The 20,752-nt window shown below is 34.8% G+C and overlaps 1 protein-coding gene across 3 annotated transcripts in view; it reads left to right on the forward strand.

Annotated features, from left to right (window-relative positions):
• Positions 1-14,763: 14,763 nt before the first annotated feature.
• LOC138331789 (putative methyltransferase DDB_G0268948) overlaps positions 14,764-20,752 on the forward strand; it is a 32,434-nt gene continuing 26,445 nt past the window's right edge. The window contains exons 1-2 of one of the 3 annotated variants that reach the window (XM_069279562.1): positions 14,764-14,925; positions 17,941-18,558. In XM_069279562.1, coding sequence (XP_069135663.1) covers positions 18,007-18,558 — 552 coding nt within the window. In that variant the 5' untranslated portion in view covers positions 14,764-14,925; positions 17,941-18,006. The remainder of the gene's footprint in view (positions 14,926-17,940; positions 18,559-20,752) is intronic. The other 2 variants (XM_069279563.1, XM_069279564.1) reach the window with 2 other exon arrangements.

The raw sequence follows: 20,752 nt of genomic DNA on the forward strand, positions 1-20,752 counted from the left end.
AATATCAAATAAGTTTTAAAGACCATGACAGCACACAGAACTAGACGGGATCGTAAGTCGGACTGCATGCTTGACTGGTTATTACGTACACATGTACATGTACTTACATACATATGTATGTATAACACGCCAGATTACACTACAAAGCGCCCTATTTCTGAATATTTTTCTTCGTCAACTAGATACAAATTTTTCGTTTACATTACATTTGTAACAGTCTGCAAAAATATCGAAAGCTAATTTCGTAGTTTTGCATATACATTATGTATCTGATATCGTTTTACAATCAACTTACGTTAATTTCACTTGTCGAGATAGAGTTATCTTCCCCTAGTAACCACGGGATATTTTTGTGAAGTATGGGAGAAAAATAAAGCTGTATGCAAACCACGGCCATTTGCAGAATAATCTGACAGCGTGTCTTGGTAATACTACCAAGGCATCTATTATAATACATGTATCTTTATTAAAAACAAAAAGTATGCGCCAGTGATGTCGAGTCGTCGACCATGTGAGCTACATTATGTATGACATGACCTGTTGACAGGGGCATTTGAGAAATTTAAAAAGTTAAGAAAAAGTCATCACTTAAGTAAAATAGAGTCAGTATTTTGTTCTTATACGTTGCAAATGATTATCGGAATGTATTTGTAAAATCTGTGCGACACTGGGATAGAATATCTTTTAGTAGTTTACATACGGCCCGCAATGTTTATAAACGAGTCTATTTAGATAAAGTAAACATTATAATACAGATGTATATTTATTAGCAATATAATCACTATAGCTTGTAATTTGAAAAGCATCATCTATTCTATTCCAACGGGGATAAAACATTTAACTCTATTTCAAATACATTGAATGTTAGACAATTAGCTTAGCTTAAGTATGTTTTCTTCTGTTTTTTTTTAATTTCATGAATATTAGACAAATAGCTTATCTTTTATATTTTCTCCTTTTTTTTATTTTTATGAAGCAATTTTCTTCATTCCTCTCATTTCAATGAACAAATACCATCTATTTTGTAGCGGTTAACATGTCGGTGTTTTGCTAATCTTTCAAACCCTTTACCGACTGTGATCGTATCATTAGTTGACCGATCATAGCACGTGTCGGGAGAATTCAAAACAATTTTCGTAAAAGTTTGGGAATTTACACAGATCGATACCAATTCAAAACACATTGCTTTTCATTTATCTCAGATGATAATATGGTAATGAAACTAACAATATCTTTTGAATATAACATAATAGAAAATAATGCCTATAAAAGTATTTAGAACCCATTCATACCGTAATTAGTGACGTCACAATGATAAGTTAAGCTCCACCCACTGGCGGTCTATTTTTGGTGGGTTGGTATTAGAGCGTTAATTTTTAATTAATAATTTCTACCTTATTTTACGACCCATCCTTAAATGTCATACACCAAAATGGAGATGGGATTTCGCTGACATTTCTGTGTCGATAGTTATAAACTTACCACCAAAATGGAGATGGGATTTTACTTACTATATGGCTCTACTGCACCCAAGCCGATTTAGACCACCAGTGGGCGTGGCCTTATCTTTTGTTCTGACCAGTGTGACGTTAGTCTGAATGGCCAATACTAAGACTGTTTTTAACGATTTCTTTCTTTAAATTGTTTAAATATATAACTGTTGTTTGATTTCAAAAAGTATAAATAGTGCATTATGTTATGTATGACACTAAATACATGTAGTTATGAGATAAGGGAGATAACTCCTATAGCTTTTTTTATCAATACATCCTATGAAGGTCATATCATTGATTTAGGTTATAGAACTTTCTAGAATATAATCATGTATAAACAAATATGTTTGTAAACATGTTGATTTTAAGTAGAGATCTAGAATGATCTATTTCCAGAAAGTTATGTGTGTTTACTTGTTTACTGTTTTTAGTTAGATATTTCTAGAAGTAGGAGGTTCTCCAATATTCTTGAATTACGGTTTAGCTATATATACTCCAGCTGCCCAAGGCTAATCAGAACTGTAATGAGACCTGTAATAAGACATATCAAGAATTGTACAGCGCCATATAAGATTCTATTGGGAGAGCTATTGTGACTTTATCTGTGGATTATTACAACACTTTGTGTGGAGTTATTCATATTGCCTGGAACTTTACAAATCATCGGTGGACATTCAATTTCCTTGTGGATTTGTGATTATTGTTAATTTGAAACCTGGAAGGATCAAGGATTATACCAGGACATTCGCATACAGATAAGTAACACTTTAAATCATCGTACTAGTCTTGTACCACCACCAATTACTTTAGATATTGTAAACCATCTCTGTATAATATTGTATATATAATTAAATTGTGTTTTGAATTTAGCTGCTGGTTTCTCATTTCTGTTATTCTGGGTCATAACAGAATTGGGGGCTCGTGTCCGAGATCGATATTCAATTTGTGAAATCTAACTTTGAAAAATTAATTAAGAAATTTTCAAAATTTGTGTACAAACTTTGAGTTTACATTTGAAACCAACAGCTAGATAAATATGACTACTATGCAGGTAGAACAGTTTGTTAAAGCGCCATCCCTGGAAGTTCTTTTGCAAGTTAGTAAGAAGGATTTACTGTTATTGGGTAAACATTTAGGCCTTACTATCAAAACTAATTTGAGGAAAGCTGAAATTAGGAATGTAATTATAAGATATTTTGTTGACAATGACAAATTTGACTCTAGTGCATTAGATAGTATAGAGGAAACAGTCAGCTCAGAAATTCAAATTAGACAAATGGAACTTGAACATGAAATGAAACTAAGACAAATGGAAATAGAAAAAGAGTTAAGAGAAAAAGAAATTGAAAGAGAATTAAAAGAAAAAGAGATTGAGAGAGATCAGATGTTAGAGCTAGAGAAGCAGAAAATTCAAGCTGAAACAGAACTTAGAATGAAAGAATTAGAGCTAGCTTCTCAAGACAGTTCAAGTAATCTAACTTTTAGGGGTTTACAAGGAAACAGAGGTTTTGATGTCAGTAGAAACATTAGGTTAGTTCCTCCTTTTCAAGAGAAAGAAGTTGACAAGTATTTTCTACATTTTGAGAAAATAGCTGATAGTATGAAATGGCCTGAAGATAAGCTTACAATGCTTCTTCAAAGTGTCTTGATAGGTAAAGCTAGAGACATTTATTCTTAATTCTTTATCTGTAGATGACATTTCAAATTACCAAGTAGTCAAGAAAGCTATTTTGAAAGCTTATGAGTTAGTTCCTGAGGCTTACCGCCAGAAATTTCGAAACTCGAGAAAGAGAGATGAACAAACTCATGTAGAATTTGCCAGAGAAAAGGAACAATTATTTAATAGGTGGTGTGATTCTAAAGAAATTGATGAGGATTTCGGTAAATTGAGGCAATTATTGTTGATAGAGGAGTTTAAACGTTGTGTCCACACAAACATAAAAACTCATTTAGATGAGAGAAAAGTTGAAACCCTTAGTGAAGCAGCTACAATGGCTGATGATTACGCTCTCACCCACAAAGGCTCATTTGTTAAAAACAGTTCTCAAGACAAAAACAGTACCACAGGTACTAGTAAATTTGGTCAGCCTAGGAACCCAACCTTTAGTGGCCCTTCCAACGACAAACCTAAATTAGGTGATAAAACTAAGTCTGCTTCTAAAACAGATGATAGGGTAGGTGTGGGGTCTCCTTCTGGTCCTGTTTGTAATTACTGCAAGAAAGTAGGGCATGTTATGTCTGAATGTTATTCTCTCCAGCGTAAGGAGCAAAGGCGTAAACAGTCAGTTCCTTCTGTGTTAGCTATGTCAAAGCCTAGTCAGAAACTTAGTGATATTGTGGAAGATTCTAAAGTGTCTGTTGAGATTAAGAGCTCAGAGTCTGATAGTGTCTTGGAGAAGTACTCTCCCTTCATTTCTGAAGGTTTTGTTTCACTTACTAGTGATATTACCAACTTGAAACCTGTGAAGATTTTGCGAGATACTGGGGCTTCTCATTCTTTGATATTAGATGGCGTAGTGCCTTTGTCTGAGGAGACCTCATGTGGTAGTAGTGTTTTGCTTCAAGGTGTAGAGTTAGGTTTTGTTAATGTGCCTCTCCATTCTGTTTATTTAAAGTCAGACTTGGTTACTGGGCCTGTCACCATTGGTGTTAGACCGGAACTTCCCATAGAGGGCGTGTCGCTCATTTTAGGCAATGACTTGGCTGGAGAGAAAGTTAGGGTAGATCCCTTAGTGTCCAGTATTCCAGATAAAACAGATGATGCTGAGTCTATTCAACAGGAATTTCCTGGTATTTTCCCTTCTTGTGCTGTAACTCGTTCAATGAGTAAGAAGGTTTCTGATGTTGCAGTAGTTGAGGATCATTATAGTCCAGGGTTAGGTGACACTTTCTTGGCTCATGATATAGAGGATGTCGGGAGCAAGTGTGATCTTTTGAGCAATCCTGTAGACTTTGATAGTGATAGAGTTGTTCCTAACAAGGGTACTTCTTTGTCTGACATGATGAGCAAATCATCTTTGTCTAGAGAGGAGCTTATAGTAGAACAGGAAAAAGATCCTGAAATCTCCTTATTGTGTAATCGGGCTTTGAGTGAGGAAGAGGCTGAGAAAGTCCCGGTTTGTTACTTCCGTCAGTCAGGTGTGTTGATGCGCAAGTGGCGCCCCCCTGATGTGTCTCCCGAGGAAGACTGGAATGTTGTCAATCAAATAGTTGTCCCACCGAGGTATAGGCAAGATATTCTAAGTTTGTCTCATGATGTACCTATGGCAGGGCATCTAGGTGTGACCAAGACTTATAACAGGATCTTAGATCACTTCTTTTGGCCCAAGTTGAAACGGGATGTGGCTGATTTTTGTAGGTCTTGTCATACTTGTCAGGTGGTAGGGAAACCTAATCAGAAAATCCCTGTTGCACCTTTGCACCCCATTCCAGCATTTGAGGAACCATTTAGTAGAGTCATTATAGACTGTGTAGGTCCTCTACCCAAAACTAAGTCTGGGAATGAGTATCTTTTAACTATTATGTGTGCTTCCACACGCTTTCCTGAAGCCATTCCACTCAGGAATATTAAAGCCCCTAACATAGTCAAGGCTTTGGTTAAATTCTTTACATTGGTTGGTCTTCCAAAAGCTGTCCAATCGGACCAAGGTTCGAATTTCATGTCTGGTATTTTTCAACAAGTCATGTACCAGCTCCAGATCAAGCAGTATAAGTCTAGTGCTTATCATCCAGAGTCTCAGGGTGCTTTAGAACGTTTTCATCAGACATTGAAGAATATGATGAGATCTTATTGTTTTGAAAGCAAAAGAGATTGGGACGAAGGTATACACATGTTGTTGTTTGGCGTTAGAGAATCTGTACAAGAATCTCTTGGCTTCAGTCCCTTTGAACTTGTGTTTGGACATACTGTACGTGGTCCTTTGAAAATTTTGAAAAGACAAAATTTTGGACGAAGATTCTAAAGTGAATCTCTTAGAGTATGTGTCTAACTTTAAGCAAAGGTTGACAAGGGCATGTGAACTGGCAAAAGAAAATTTGGCCGTTACTCAAACCAAAATGAAAACATGGTATGATAAAGATGCCCGTGCAAGAAGTTTTGATCCAGGTGACAAAATTTTGGCTCTATTACCAATACCGGGTCAGCCTTTGCAAGCTAGATATTTTGGACCTTATGTTGTTGAGAAAAAGGTCGATGATGTTAACTACATTGTACAAACTCCAGGGAGGCGCAAGAAAACTCAATTATGTCATGTTAATATGCTTAAGAAATATGTAGATAGAGAAGAGAGCAAGACCTCTCAACCTATTGCTACTTTGGCCTCTGTACCATCACAAAGTGAAAGTACAGCTGATATTTGTAAATTAGACTTAGATGGTGGTGTACAAGATGTAGGTTTAGACTGTGGTGTTAAGTTACGGAATTCAGATGTGCTCGCGAACTTGGACAAGAAACTATGTCATCTATCGGAAAAAGAACGCAATGAACTTAAAGATTTGATACTTGAGTATAAACATTTGTTTCCGGATACACCAGGCAAAACAGATGCTATCTATCACGACGTGGATGTAGGCGATGCGCCACCTGTCAATCAACATCCTTACCGTGTCAATCCTTTGAAAGAAGAACACTTAAAGAAAGAAATTCAATACATGTTGGACAATGATATTATTGAACCAAGCAAAAGTGAATGGAGCTCTCCATGTGTTCTGGTGCCAAAGCCAGACAAGACATACCGGTTCTGTACTGACTTCAGAAAAGTAAACTCTGTCAGTAAAACAGACTCTTATCCAATTCCAAGGATTGACTCATGTATTGACAAAGTTGGCAAAGCCAAGTACGTAAGCAAGTTTGACCTGTTGAAAGGATATTGGCAGGTGCCATTAACAGAAAGAGCTAAAGAAGTGTCGGCATTTGTAACCTCGCAAGGTTTTGTACCAGTACAAAGTTATGCCATTTGGTATGAAGAATGCCCCGGCAACATTTCAACGTCTTCTTAACAGCGTGATATCAGACCTGGAAGGCTGTGATGGATACATTGATGACGTCATCAACTACCACGACACGTGGGAAGACCATCTACGCGGGATTCGTGAATTCTTCGAAAGACTCACTACCATGAAATTGACTGTAAACTTATTGAAATGTGAATTTTGTCATGCAACTGTTGAATTTTTAGGCCATGTTGTAGGACAGGGGCAGGTTAAACCTGTTCAGGCCAAAGTAGAATCAATTATAGATTTTCCAGCTCCTGGAGGCAAGAGAGAGAGCTGATGAGGTTTCTTGGTATGGCTGGATACTACAGAAAATTTTGTCAAAATTTCTCTGTTATAGCAGCTCCACTTACTGCTTTGTTAAAGAAAAATGTCAAATTTGTCTGGTCAGACGAATGTAAGTCTGCCTTTGAGAAATTGAAAGCCATACTATCAAACTCACCAGTTCTGACTGCTCCAGATTTTAATAAACAGTTTAAACTGTTTGTTGACGCCAGCGATGTAGGTGTTGGTGCTGTTTTGATGCAAGAAGGTACTGAACAAATTGACCATCCAATTTGTTATTTCTCGAAAAAGTTTGACAAACACCAGAGAAATTATTCCACCATTGAGAAAGAATGTTTAGCATTGATTTTGGCCTTAAACCAATTTGATGTGTATCTATGCACTACAGTTGTGCCTGTGTTGGTCTTCACCGACCACAACCCTTTGACATTCATTGGGAAAATGAAAAACAAAAATCAAAGAATTCTCAGGTGGAGTTTGACTTTGCAAGAGTACAATCTTGACATCAAACATATCAAAGGGAAAGACAATATTCTAGCTGATGCTTTATCAAGGATTTAAATATTACTTGATATGTCAAGAAAGTTTCCTTTTCAAGAAAACTTTCTTTTCTTTAAGGAGGGGTGTGTTATGTATGACACTAAATACATGTAGTTATGAGATAAGGGAGATAACTCCTATAGCTTTTTTTATCAATACATCCTATGAAGGTCATATCATTGATTTAGGTTATAGAACTTTCTAGAATATAATCATGTATAAACAAATATGTTTGTAAACATGTTGATTTTAAGTAGAGATCTAGAATGATCTATTTCCAGAAAGTTATGTGTGTTTACTTGTTTACTGTTTTTAGTTAGATATTTCTAGAAGTAGGAGGTTCTCCAATATTCTTGAATTACGGTTTAGCTATATATACTCCAGCTGCCCAAGGCTAATCAGAACTGTAATGAGACCTGTAATAAGACATATCAAGAATTGTACAGCGCCATATAAGATTCTATTGGGAGAGCTATTGTGACTTTATCTGTGGATTATTACAACACTTTGTGTGGAGTTATTCATATTGCCTGGAACTTTACAAATCATCGGTGGACATTTCCTTGTGGATTTGTGATTATTGTTAATTTGAAACCTGGAAGGATCAAGGATTATACCAGGACATTCGCATACAGATAAGTAACACTTTAAATCATCGTACTAGTCTTGTACCACCACCAATTACTTTAGATATTGTAAACCATCTCTGTATAATATTGTATATATAATTAAATTGTGTTTTGAATTTAGCTGCTGGTTTCTCCTTTCTGTTATTCGTTCATGTAACAATTATACATGTACACCTTATAAAGTGGTGTGATAAGTAAATCATTTAACCATTTATTATTATTATACGTTATATATGTACAGATGTATTTCAAGTTTGTTTTTGGGTAAATAATAGCGTATATGATTCAAATGTGCGTCTATCGGTATTGTTTATTCATTTTTAGTCCATTTTTCTTCATTTGATTAATATTAGTAACCTCATTATTAGTTTTAACGAAATAAAAGTTACAAAATCTTGGGTTGTAAATATACACTTATACTCTTATGCCGATTTTGATCTGTGTTTTGGGTCGTTGTCCTGCTGAAAACGATGACCGTTTGGAAATTTCTTCTTTATGAAGGGAACTTCTTTCCCAGTATTTTCGATGTATAGAACGTTGAGTCCATTATTCCATCAAAAAAGGTCATTTTGGTTGGTCATTTGCGGCTAATGCCAGCCCAAACATGGAGTTTTAGCGGATGCTTCGGCTTTGGAAACACAGTTTGCATTTTGTTGTCCTTTATGTAAACATTTTTTTTGGTGCAATTGGATAGTACTTTCGTCGGTGAACATGATGTCATCAAAATTGTCATTGCTTTCAATTAAATGTTTACAAAAATCAACACGTTTGGTTTTGTTTACGTCACGCACCATTTGTTCATATCTTGGTTTAGCACTTTTAAATCCAGCCTTTTTGATAACTCGTTAAATTATGTTTTGCTTAGATAGCATCCTAAAGTCGATAGTTCTTGTTGAACATCCGTTGAAGACAAAGTATTCGTTTTTCCAATAAGTTTATGCACATAGTCGGTGTTCAAAGCCAGTTTTTTATGTACTTGTCACCTCTATAAGCACCGAAACGACAGCTCAGGTTGAACTTGATGAGAAGGACATCACATAGCTAGTGCCTAATGACCAATAAGTACATTTGTGTAGTCGAACCCTTAGCTTCAACACTTACAATGTGAGGAGAATGTGATGACAAAGAATACACCTAGGACTGAAGCCATACCATTAACAGGGGGGGGGGGGGTTAAATGTGTTTGGGAGTTTGGTGTCTTGACCTTTTGTTACATGTATATAAGGTTGACAATTTGTGTCATAAATAACCATATGTTCTATTTCATAATTGTGATTTTTAACATTTCTGTTGAACTTGTTTGTTCGCTATTTAACGTTACCAACACAATTGGCATTCATTTCTGTACATGTATAAACGTCACTTTGTCCGAGGCATTGATTCAGCAAAACCCACCTTTTAAATGTATGTCCTACATGTAATTTCAAATTTTCAGATTAACTCATTCCCAAAGATTCAAATCTAATGAAAATGTAATTTGGAAATGTTGATATTTGAAATGTTTCTCAAAAATACCGTTCATACACCAGTCAAGATTAACCAATCCGTATTCAATATGAATAAACCATACAATGTAGTTTATTTGTAATCTCACCCAGGCTTCCGTTACTTTAGTATTGGTTACACCATATAGTTTAAGTAAGCTTAAAATGCTTCTGATAGATTCCAGGAAATTGCACAGATAAAAGGCAGTGATGATTTCTAAGGTTTCACCAGGGAACATATCATGTTTTTTACAGCTTTACGAGAACACTTTGGACGGATATTGGGCAAACGGGCGCGGCCATATTAGAGACAGCTTTGCAAGAATCGAGTTACCATTTAAAGGATGGTACATGTAATTTTGTTGGCATTTAGTTCGAAAGCGTGGGTGGTTGCAATCAGATTGATAAATGTAGGGATAAATATGAAAGAGGCGGGGATGGATAAGTATTTCCATACAAGAAAAGAAATATAAACATGAGCTTAATCTAGTTCAAAGATGTTTTTCCAGTTGTTGGTACTTATTTATTATATCTGATTGGTTTACAGATTGAAATCAATATATACGGACAAAGGCGCAGCAGTAGTGACGTCAGTCGCAGTCACGTGTCCTATTTTCATGCTGTTCGGCAGAAAACCCAAGGTTTAAAGAGCTGCTTTGATTTCACAAATCACGCAAAAACGGAAATGACATTTGCGAACAACAGTGATTAATATATCCATAATTTGTCTCTGCTTTCATTTACTCGTATGATTGGGATGTTTTACAGTAAACATGAATTTAAAGGTTCAAATTGAGAATCATATTAAATGTTTCACTGATGTGGCTTCAAATGTCATGTCATTAATTTTTGTCGTTTTTTTGTTCAAGTGTAGACAATAACTCCTGTGTCACCTGTAGGTATATTCAAAATAACAGGGAGATATTTAAGAATTTTGGCCTTTATGGATATTTTTGTTCGCTGAGCTTGGCATTATCTTTGACATCCGAATTATTTTCTTATTGATAATGATTTTATCTATAAATACGAGGCAGGACTTTTACCCATGAATTCTACCTTACATCAGCTTATTGAAATCTACCACTCAATAATTACCTCCTTAGAAAAGTGCAAACATTCCATTTTGATATTTTGTGATTTTTTCGAAGGCTTTCGACAGGGTATGGCATAAGGGTCTCATACATAAGCTGAACAATTACGGTATATCAGGTTTACTTCTTCGATGGATAAGTGACTACTTGTGTAACAGAAAACAAACGGTTTTTGTAAAACAATCATTATCTCTTTTAAAACAATACTTGCTTGTGTTCCTCAGGGTTCTGTACTCGGACCCTTGTTTTTCCTGATATACATTAATGATATCTCTTGCAATCTTGCTTCTCTAACTAGGCTCTTTGCAGACGATACCTCACTCTCTTATTCATCCTCGAACTTACTTCTAATCGTGAATGAAGCAAAATCGGACTTAAGGAAACTAGAAATTTGGTCGAAGGATTGGTTGATGAAATTCAATACCATTAAAACAGAGGCTCTAGTCACATCTAATCGTCAGTTACCGTATAACCCGTCCCTTACTTTCGATAACACTCCCTTCATTTTACTAATAATCACAAACACCTCGTGGTGTTATTATAACTAACGCGACTGTAAGTGGAATATCCATATAGAATATATCACAAGTAAAGTAACTAAATACATAGCAACTCTACGCAAACTGTAACTTATTCTAAAAAGAAATATATACGACCTTTGCTTGAGTATACGTGTGAAGTATGGGACAACTGCGGAGTAAATAATTTTCTAAAACTTGAAAATGTTCAGTTAGAAGCGGCAAGGATTGTTACAGGGCTTCCATTTTTTTTTTACTAAAACTGAGTTTTTATACCGTGAAACCCGGTTGGCGGCCACTTTCTAAGAGACGAGAAGCTCGTAAACTTTCGATGTTATATTCAATAGTCCATGGTATGGCACCAAGTTTCCTCATAGATATATTGCCTGATGATATTGGTAATTTAAAACCTTATAACTTACGAAATGCATATCAATTAAGAGAACACTACTATCGTTTACAATTATCTCAAAGTTCATGTTTTCCTTCTACTATACATCTTTGGAATGTTTTAGACCATAACATTAGAAATTCTCCTTCCATGAATTCTTTTAAATTCAATATAATGAAATCCATGAAAACAAATACAAATTTTAATTATCCTTTTGCAACATATGGACCAAGAAAACGTAATATCCTCCATTGTCGTCTAAGAAACAGAGCAAGTTCCCTAAATTATGACCTTTTTAGAGCAAATCTTACCGATTCTGCATATTGTCAGTGTGGACATCCCTGTGAGGATAGCTATCACTTCTTTATTGTTTGCCCTCTGTATGCCAATCATCGCGGAATTCTCAATACGGAGTTATCATGGTACGAAGGCGTCATTTACGTTGATATTCTATGCAAAGGTGATCTTAACATTTCAATCATCAATAACATGAAAATTGCAAAAGCTGTACAGCAATTCCTGGCAAGAACGGGTAGATTCGATTGATCGACTCTCTCTCTCTCTCTCTCTCTCTTTCGCTCTCTTACTTATTTCCTATATCATTACAAGTTGTCATGATTATTTTCCCATTTTTCATCGCTTGTTTTATGTATTATAATCGTATCATACGAGTACAATTTTATAACCCAATGAATGAGAATAATATCTATATTTCTCCCTCTCTCTTACTAGTTTAATGTTCTTGGTGTTTTATGTGAATTCATACTATTTTGTTCAATGTAATCACGTGACTATTCATTTATGTATGTTTATATTTTCTATATTTCAGGACAAGTCACATATAAGATGGAAAAACTTAATGACTTATCCTTTTGTTATTTTATGTCAATAAAATATGTTTAAACTAATTTCCTTGTTTTTATTGCATCAATGACGATTTCTAGTAGAACGGAAGACACAATTAGCACCATCGTATTGTTAAAGGTTCAAATGCCTTTGGTGTGTTTTATGGTTTATATTTGAATTTCAAAACCTATCTTTATCTATATATACACTTATCTACAGTATATACAATATATGTCATGACTCCTTGAAATGTCCTCATCCAATGGTGTAAGTGTAAGTATTACCATTGTCAATGGCAACAGGCCTGGCTCTGATGGTTACACACCTGAACTTAAAAAAAGATGGAAACAGAGAGGTATTTTTGTGGAAGGGTCAACTAATTATGGATTTTTACATGGACAACTTTCAGTCACTCAGTGCCATGGAATTGTCACTTATATCTTTAAAGCAAATAAATCGAAAAAGACTTCCTGCAAAACTGGCGGCCTATTTCTCTACTAAATACGGTATATAAGATTAATTCTAGGACAATTGCAAATAGAATGAAGGAAATTCTGAGTAATATTATTAATTCTGATCAAACGGGGTTTTATATCGGGGCGATATTTAGAGGAAAACACTAGGCTTGTATATGATATAATGCATTATGCAGAAGAAAACGACGTACCTGGATTAAAAAAGCCTAATACTATAGTCAGGTTTAGCGGACTACCTGGAATGTTACTAACTATAGACTTAAAAAAAACTTTTGTGTTTCATGGAAATTTGTTGATGAATCACTTAAATATTTTAACAATGGATAACAAATTTACCTTGTAATGCTTCTTCAGCTGTCAATCAAGGTGGGAATTAACCATCATTTTTTCAAATTAATGCATGGCTGTCGCCAAGGTGATCCGGTTGCACCATATTTTTCATTATTTGTGCTGAGTTTTTAGCTATAAAATTCAGGATTGAAAATAAAAAAATAAATGATAAATGATAAAATATTAGTAAAATTAAAGATGCTCCACCGCCGACAGAGCACAAATGATATTCATCATTTGAACAATATTTGGTGTTTAATCGTGTATATAGATATGCCTAATAAACACAAAAAAAATAATATAAAATAATTTGTTTCGCCTTTGATGCATACAATGTAGCTAGGAGAAAGATTTTAGGAGTGTGATGGACATTCTTTTAGAGGGAAGGCAAAGAAAGAGATAATTAGTCCAACTGTTGCCGCAAATTATTATTTATTAATTAAATCGATTTAGTATTACAATTTTAAGACATTGTATTTTCTCCCTCTCCTTACTCCCCTCCCCTCTCTCTCTCTCTCTCTCTCTCTCTCTCTCTCTCTCTCCCCCTCTCTCTCTCCCTCTCTCTCTCTCTCTCTCTCTCCCTCTCTCTACAAAGTGTTCTTATTTACTATTTAATCATATTTATATATTTCATTACTTTGCATATCATGTTTGTATTCGTTCTGTATTTTGGAAAGGGTGGCAATTTTAATATAAGTTGCATAAAACTTGTACCCAATCCTTTTGTATATATTTGCAATAAAATATGTTAAATAAAAATCAAATGCATGTGCAATCAGTACTTCATTTCATGTAGAATATAGTGCCATGGAATTTTTTCCGGGATACAATTAATTATTTTTCAGATTTTTAACTTGAAGTAAAATAAAAGCTCAAACTTTTCAATGGTGATAATGGTGTAAAGTTTTGTAACTGAAGAAAAATACTAAATCGTCTGCTCTTATTTTTGATAATGAAAAATACATTTGTCAGCGGTGGAGCATCTTTAAAAGTATAATAAAGGCATGGGATAAAAAGAAATATCACCCCTCTTGGTAGAATCACACTAATTAAATCACTTTTAATTTCTCAGTTGACGATAATGATAATGATAACAAGGATGAAATAAAGAGAGACGTAAGTACCACAGTATATTTGGATAGTGACATAAAAATAGTTAATTTAGTGACATATATCAATGCTTTAAAAATTAGAAGGATAATGCGACTTTATAGGATAGAAAGTAAATAGTGTGTGATTTTGGAAATAAAGGTAAATGGTTTTTTTTTTTTTGGATTATTGTGGCAGTGACTACTTAAAATCAAGTTATATCATCATAATCTGTTCGTAATTCAGCATAAATATTATCAAGTGATGTAATAACTTGAGTGGTCGACATAACGCGATCTAAATCAACCCGATGATAGAAATTAATATACTACCATGATGTTTCATGCTTTCCAACAAATTCACGAGACAATGAAATTGTTTTACAGCCCAGTTTTCAACATTTGTGGATTTCAAACAATTTTGAATAAAAGCAAATAAAATATTTGACCTGTTATAAAATATTCGTCATATGACAATAAGATATTGATGATTTATTCCGTTCTTGGAAAAAAAAGTAATATGCGACAGCGCAAGGCAGACAGATTTACCTCCCCTGTTATACAACACAACACAGTACAAGCGCTTGCAAAATCACAGTTGCTTCCCTTTATTCATGCGGCAGACACTGTATTATTGATAAAAAAATTGCTTCGACACCGAATGTGGTTTCGTCAAGGTGAACACTGATAACACGATGTACGAGATAAAACCTACGTGATCCGGACTCTGTATCTAATGTATGGAACAAGTGGACACGATAGGTATGTGGTATATGTTTTATGTTGTTTGTTTAGATTGAATCTTTATCACAAAGAGAGCTACGATATACATATCCTGTTACAAAATATATTCCGAGTGCATATCCGCCTCTTGGGCTATGACTTTATATAATCACTTAATGATTTAAACAGTTACAATAAAATGAACTTGAGTAGTTCTTCAATATCGAACGCACGATTTATCATAATATAAGCTTATTGTTGAAAGGTTACTAATTAGAATGTCGATGGAATACATATTTTATCTTGGAACGGTACCTAAGCGGTGTCATGGGAAATTACACCTCTAGTTTAATTAAAGATGTTCCACCGCCAAACTATGTTTAACAGAAGCATATGCCAGATGAATTAGTGTTTTTCTTCAGTAACAAAATTGATAACTTAAGTTTAATACCATCATTGAGTTTGAGCGTCTTATTTTACATGTACTTCAATATTAAAGTGTAATAAATTTATTAAATAATTAATTGCATCCAAAAAAAAAAAAAAAAAAAAAAAAAAATCATGATGCTATGCCCTATATGCATTGCGATACTGTGTTAATTAGACATATATATATACACGGCAAAACATCAATTATTACCCAAATGATAAATCTTATACTCTTGTCAGCAGAGGAACATCTTTAGTGAAGTATGGACATTGTATTCTATACCGAAATCATGATATCACATTTTCTACAATAACCTAATACATAACAGACAAAAAAGGATACGAACTATTAGGTAACATATTGAAATTAAAAAAAATATGATTTTAATCATTGCAATATGCATGCTAAAACGTATTTCACGTAAAATTGACATAAGATCTTTGGATTTTCACAATTTACTCTAATCAACTATCAAGTATCAGTCCTGTTTTAATATACTTATATCATCTCGATACTCAAATTCTAATTTTTACCATCCATCCTATTCTGTCAGACAATTTTTTATATTATTTATAAACGTTCAAATATCATTTAAGTTGTTTTACTTATTTTTGTTTGTAATTAACAATCGAGGGAAAATATCTGCATGTTACATTATTGAACTGACAAATTAAGACACATAACTAGATAAAAAGTATTTGTGTTCACTGTTAGCTTATAATAACTTTACATTTATATTTCTGAACTAAAACCAGAGAGTTATGGGCGGGATGAAACGAAGGGACGTAACTCTGGTAGATCTGAATGATATATGTTACCTTTACACTTCTTACTAATGTTTGTCCGAATCAAATTACTTTTTTTATCGAATATGATTTGTATTAAGAACTCGGCGTGTGTAGGAAAGGGGTCATCAGATATTCAAATTTCATTTCCGTTTTTTTTTTTTTTTTTTTATTTTCGTGTTTCAGCTTCGAGCTCGCTGCGTTGCGTTTAATTAAATGTAGCATAAACTTTTGATTTTTTTTTTTCATTTTTTTCCTAATCGTGTCATATACATACATAACATAATATTTACATTTTCACTTCGTTCCGCCTCAATGAAACTAGTAAACTCCGATCACTTCATTTCCCAATGAAGATGCTTGGTCACGCGCTGACCTCTGACCGGCGTGAGAATACATTTTGACATTGTTTACATTTTAACCTACAGAGCTCTGTAGTTTTACGCCGCTTCAGTTTTGAATGAACTTTCTGGGATGTGGCCTATCGCTGTACATTTAGAAACACAGACAGAAATGTTTGATAAAGTGATATTAGAAATTGTTAGTAATATGATATTACAGATATTTTACACGTATTTTGAAGAAACGATGACTTAGGCTCAAGCCCCGGAAAATGCTGAACATAGGCTACTGAGCGCAGCGATGTTCATCACTCATCGAAGTAGGCATAATCGAACGCAAATAGTTAGGATAATGTGTACAATATATAGATCTATATGTGAAACGGTGACATACATGTAAGCTTAGAAACGATAGATTCCATAAAAAAATACGCTCAAATACCAAACAGGCTGATTTCAGTGACATAAGCCTAACGAAACGATTCTGCGAGTGTCAAAACCCACGGCATTCGAGGGTCATTGGAAACCACCAACATTTCAAATCAATGTTTCTCTACTTACTTTATACAGAATTTTAATCCTAAAACTCCAGTTGACAGAGAAGTTATCACATTTCAAGAATAACACACAAGTCTTCCAGTGATCTGCGACTAAATCCCACATTTTAACACGTTTTATTGAGCCCCTGAAGCATGGTTCTTGGACTGCATCGCATACCATAGACACAGGGGTTGGATTTCACAACAGGTTTAGTTAATAAACATTTAACTGCCAGCTACAAACAATTACCAGACGGAAATACAACATTCAGGTACATTCCACAACAATCGCAATTGATTTTTAAAAGATTTGATTATGTTTAGATACCAACTAGGTCCTATTCAGCATTTTCACCACAATCGTCATTTTCTTCAAAACCGGACCCCTGCTAAATCGAGCAACCTGATTACACGTTGACTGCACTGCTAGTACTGCGCAGTATTTTTTTTTATTTGAAGTTACATGATCATGTTTTTATGATAAAATTTAAGCCATTAATTCTTGTACATAAAAACAATATTTCAAAATCGCCGTTTTTAATTGTAACAACGCGCAAAGAATGAAGTTATTTTCGGAACTACATTTTATGTTGCCTTGGTGACAAAAAGAACTGACTGGCGGCTGTTCCGTAGCTGTACATACATGTACAATAACTGGTACAATGTTGCAAATTGTATAATAATCTTATACCGAATACATATAATTTGACTTTTTTCAAAAGCGGGATATTTAAATTGGTTAACGTAAATATAAGGATTGATTATCAATTTTGTTGCTTGCATTGACTGATGAAGAAAGTTAATCTCGTGCAAATGTTACATGAACTGCTTCGCAGTTCACTTCATTTGCACGAGATTAACTTTCTTCATCAGTCAATGCAAGCAACAAAATTGACAATCAATCCTTAAATGATTACGGTACATTTTGACGTCGATGGACGTTTTTGGTGGTTCCACAGATTCCGTGCTCGATCTGACGACCTAGAGAGTCTATCGACATTTTGAAATCCACCACCCTGTATGACATGGGATTTGTCTTCAAAGTCAGCACCAGAAGCATCACCAAGATTCTATCTTGCATCCTCTCACGGCCTTTATCCACCATCGACATGAGCATCCGGCTCTTTGAAGGAGAAAACCACGCCAAACTATTTGCAAAATACCGACCAACGTACCCGGAGAGCGTTTACAGCGAGATAAAGAAATTTTGTGAATCCCCGGAAGGAAGCGGTTCTGACGTAGCTTTAGATGTTGGTTGCGGAAATGGCCAAAGCACGTTTCCTTTAACAACAAGTTTCAAAACTGTGCTTGGAAGAGATATTAGCGAAAAACAGATTTCAGAAGCAAAGTCTCACGGGCACAATATCGAATTCTCGGTTGGTCCAGCCGAAGATTTGAGTTTTCTTGAAGATAGCACTGTTGATCTGGTAACCAGTGCACAGGCGATTCATTGGATGGACAGACCAAAGTTTTACCAGGAGGTGACGCGTGTCCTCCGTCCAGGCGGGGCACTGGTGGTATACGGCTATGGGAATGCCGTCTTAGATAGGACGGAGGCAAATGAGGTAGTCTGGCAGGTACGTGGTATAAGATATTCTAGTTGAAACACATGAGTAAAGTTTCTTCTTCAGAATAATTTGTCATACGACATGGTATCGGAACAGTTTTCACATTGGTACATTTTTTGATGCCAGTAATAGATAGGTCCCTATTTTCAATCAAGAAACTTTGTTTTGTTGCATTTTTGAAATATTAAAAATTAAAAAAAAAACCAACCAATTAGTATTCAGTATGAATAAACCTTTTACAATGTAGTTTCCTCTTGATCTTACTCAGGTTTTCGTTATCTAATGTATGTAAGTTTATAATACTGCTGATAGACTATAGACTATTGTAAATAGAAAAGGCAGTGATTGTGTGTGAAGCTTCACTGGTGATATTGTACTGCTTAGACTATAGACTATTGTAAATAGTAAAGGCAGTGATTGTGTGTGAAGCTTCACTAGTGATTTTGTACTGCTAAGACTATAGACTATTGTAAATAGTAAAGGCAGTGATTGTGTGTGAAGCTTCACTAGTGATATTGTACTGCTAAGACTATAGACTATTGTAAATAGTAAAGGCAGCGATTGTGTGTGAAGCTTCACTGGTGATATTGTACTGCTAAGACTATAGACTATTGTAAATAGTAAAGGCAGTGATTGTGTGTGAAGCTTCACTAGTGATATTGTACTGCTAAGACTATAGACTATTGTAAATAGTAAAGGCAGTGATTGTGTGTGAAGCTTCACTGGTGATATTGTACTGCTTAGACTATAGACTATTGTAAATAGAAAAGGCAGTGATTGTGTCTGAAGCTTCACTGGTGATATTGTACTGCTTAGACTATAGACTATTGTAAATAGAAAAGGCAGTGATTGTGTGTGAAGCTTCACTGGTGATATTGTACTGCTTAGACTATAGACTATTGTAAATAGAAAAGGCAGTGATTGTGTGTGAAGCTTCACTGGTGATATTGTACTGCTTAGACTATAGACTATTGTAAATAGAAAAGGCAGTGATTGTGTCTGAAGCTTCACTAGTGATCTTGTGCTGCTTAGACTATAGACTATTATAAATAGTAAAGGCAGTGATTGTGTGTGAAGCTTCACTGGTGATATTGTACTGCTTAGACTATAGACTATTGTAAATAGAAAAGGCAGTGATTGTGTCTGAAGCTTCACTGGTGATATTGTACTGCTTAGACTATAGACTATTGTAAATAGTAAAGGCAGTGATTGTGTCTGAAGCTTCACTAGTGATATTGTACTGCTTAGACTATAGACTATTGTAAATAGTAAAGGCAGTGATTGTGTGTGAAGCTTCACTGAAGATATTCTACTGCTTAGACTATAGACATTTGTAAGTAGAAAAGGCAGTGATTGTTTGTGAAGCTTCACTGGTGATATTGTACTGCTTAGACTATAGACTATTGTAAATAGTAAAGGTAGTGATTGTGTCTGAAGCTTCACTGGTGATATTGTACTGCTTAGACTATAGACTATTGTAAATAGTAAAGGCAGTGATTGTGTGTGAAGCATCACTGGTGATATTGTACTGCTTAGACTATAGACTATTGTAAATAGAAAAGGCAGTGATTGTGTGTGAAGCTTCACTGGTGATATTGTACTGCTTAGACTATAGACTATTGTAAATAGTAAAGGCAGTGATTGTGTCTGAAGCTTCACTAGTGATCTTGTGCTGCTTAGACTATAGACTATTATAAATAGTAAAGGCAGTGATTGTGTGTGAAGCTTCACTAGTGATATTGTACTGCTTAGACTATAGACTATTGTAAATAGAAAAGGCAGTGATTGTTTGTGAAGCTTCACTGGTGATATTGTACTGCTTAGACTATAGACTATTGTAAATAGAAAAGGCAGTGATTGTGTGTGAAGCTTCACTGGTGATATTGTACTGCTTAGACTATAGACTATTGTAAATAGTAAAGGCAGTGATTGTGTCTGAAGCTTCACTAGTGATATTGTACTGCTAAGACTACAGACTATTGTAAATAGAAAAGGCAGCGATTGTGTGTGAAGCTTCACTGGTGATATTGTACTGCTTAGACTATAGACTATTGTAAATAGAAAATGCAGTGATTGTGTCTGAAGCTTCACTAGTGATATTGTACTGCTTAGACTATAGACTATTGTAAAAAGTAAAGGCAGTGATTGTGTGTGAAGCTTCACTGGTGATATTGTACTGCTTAGACTATAGACATTTGTAAGT

Source organism: Argopecten irradians, chromosome 9, assembly GCF_041381155.1.
Source record: "Argopecten irradians isolate NY chromosome 9, Ai_NY, whole genome shotgun sequence".
Classification (NCBI taxonomy): Eukaryota; Metazoa; Mollusca; class Bivalvia; order Pectinida; family Pectinidae; genus Argopecten; species Argopecten irradians.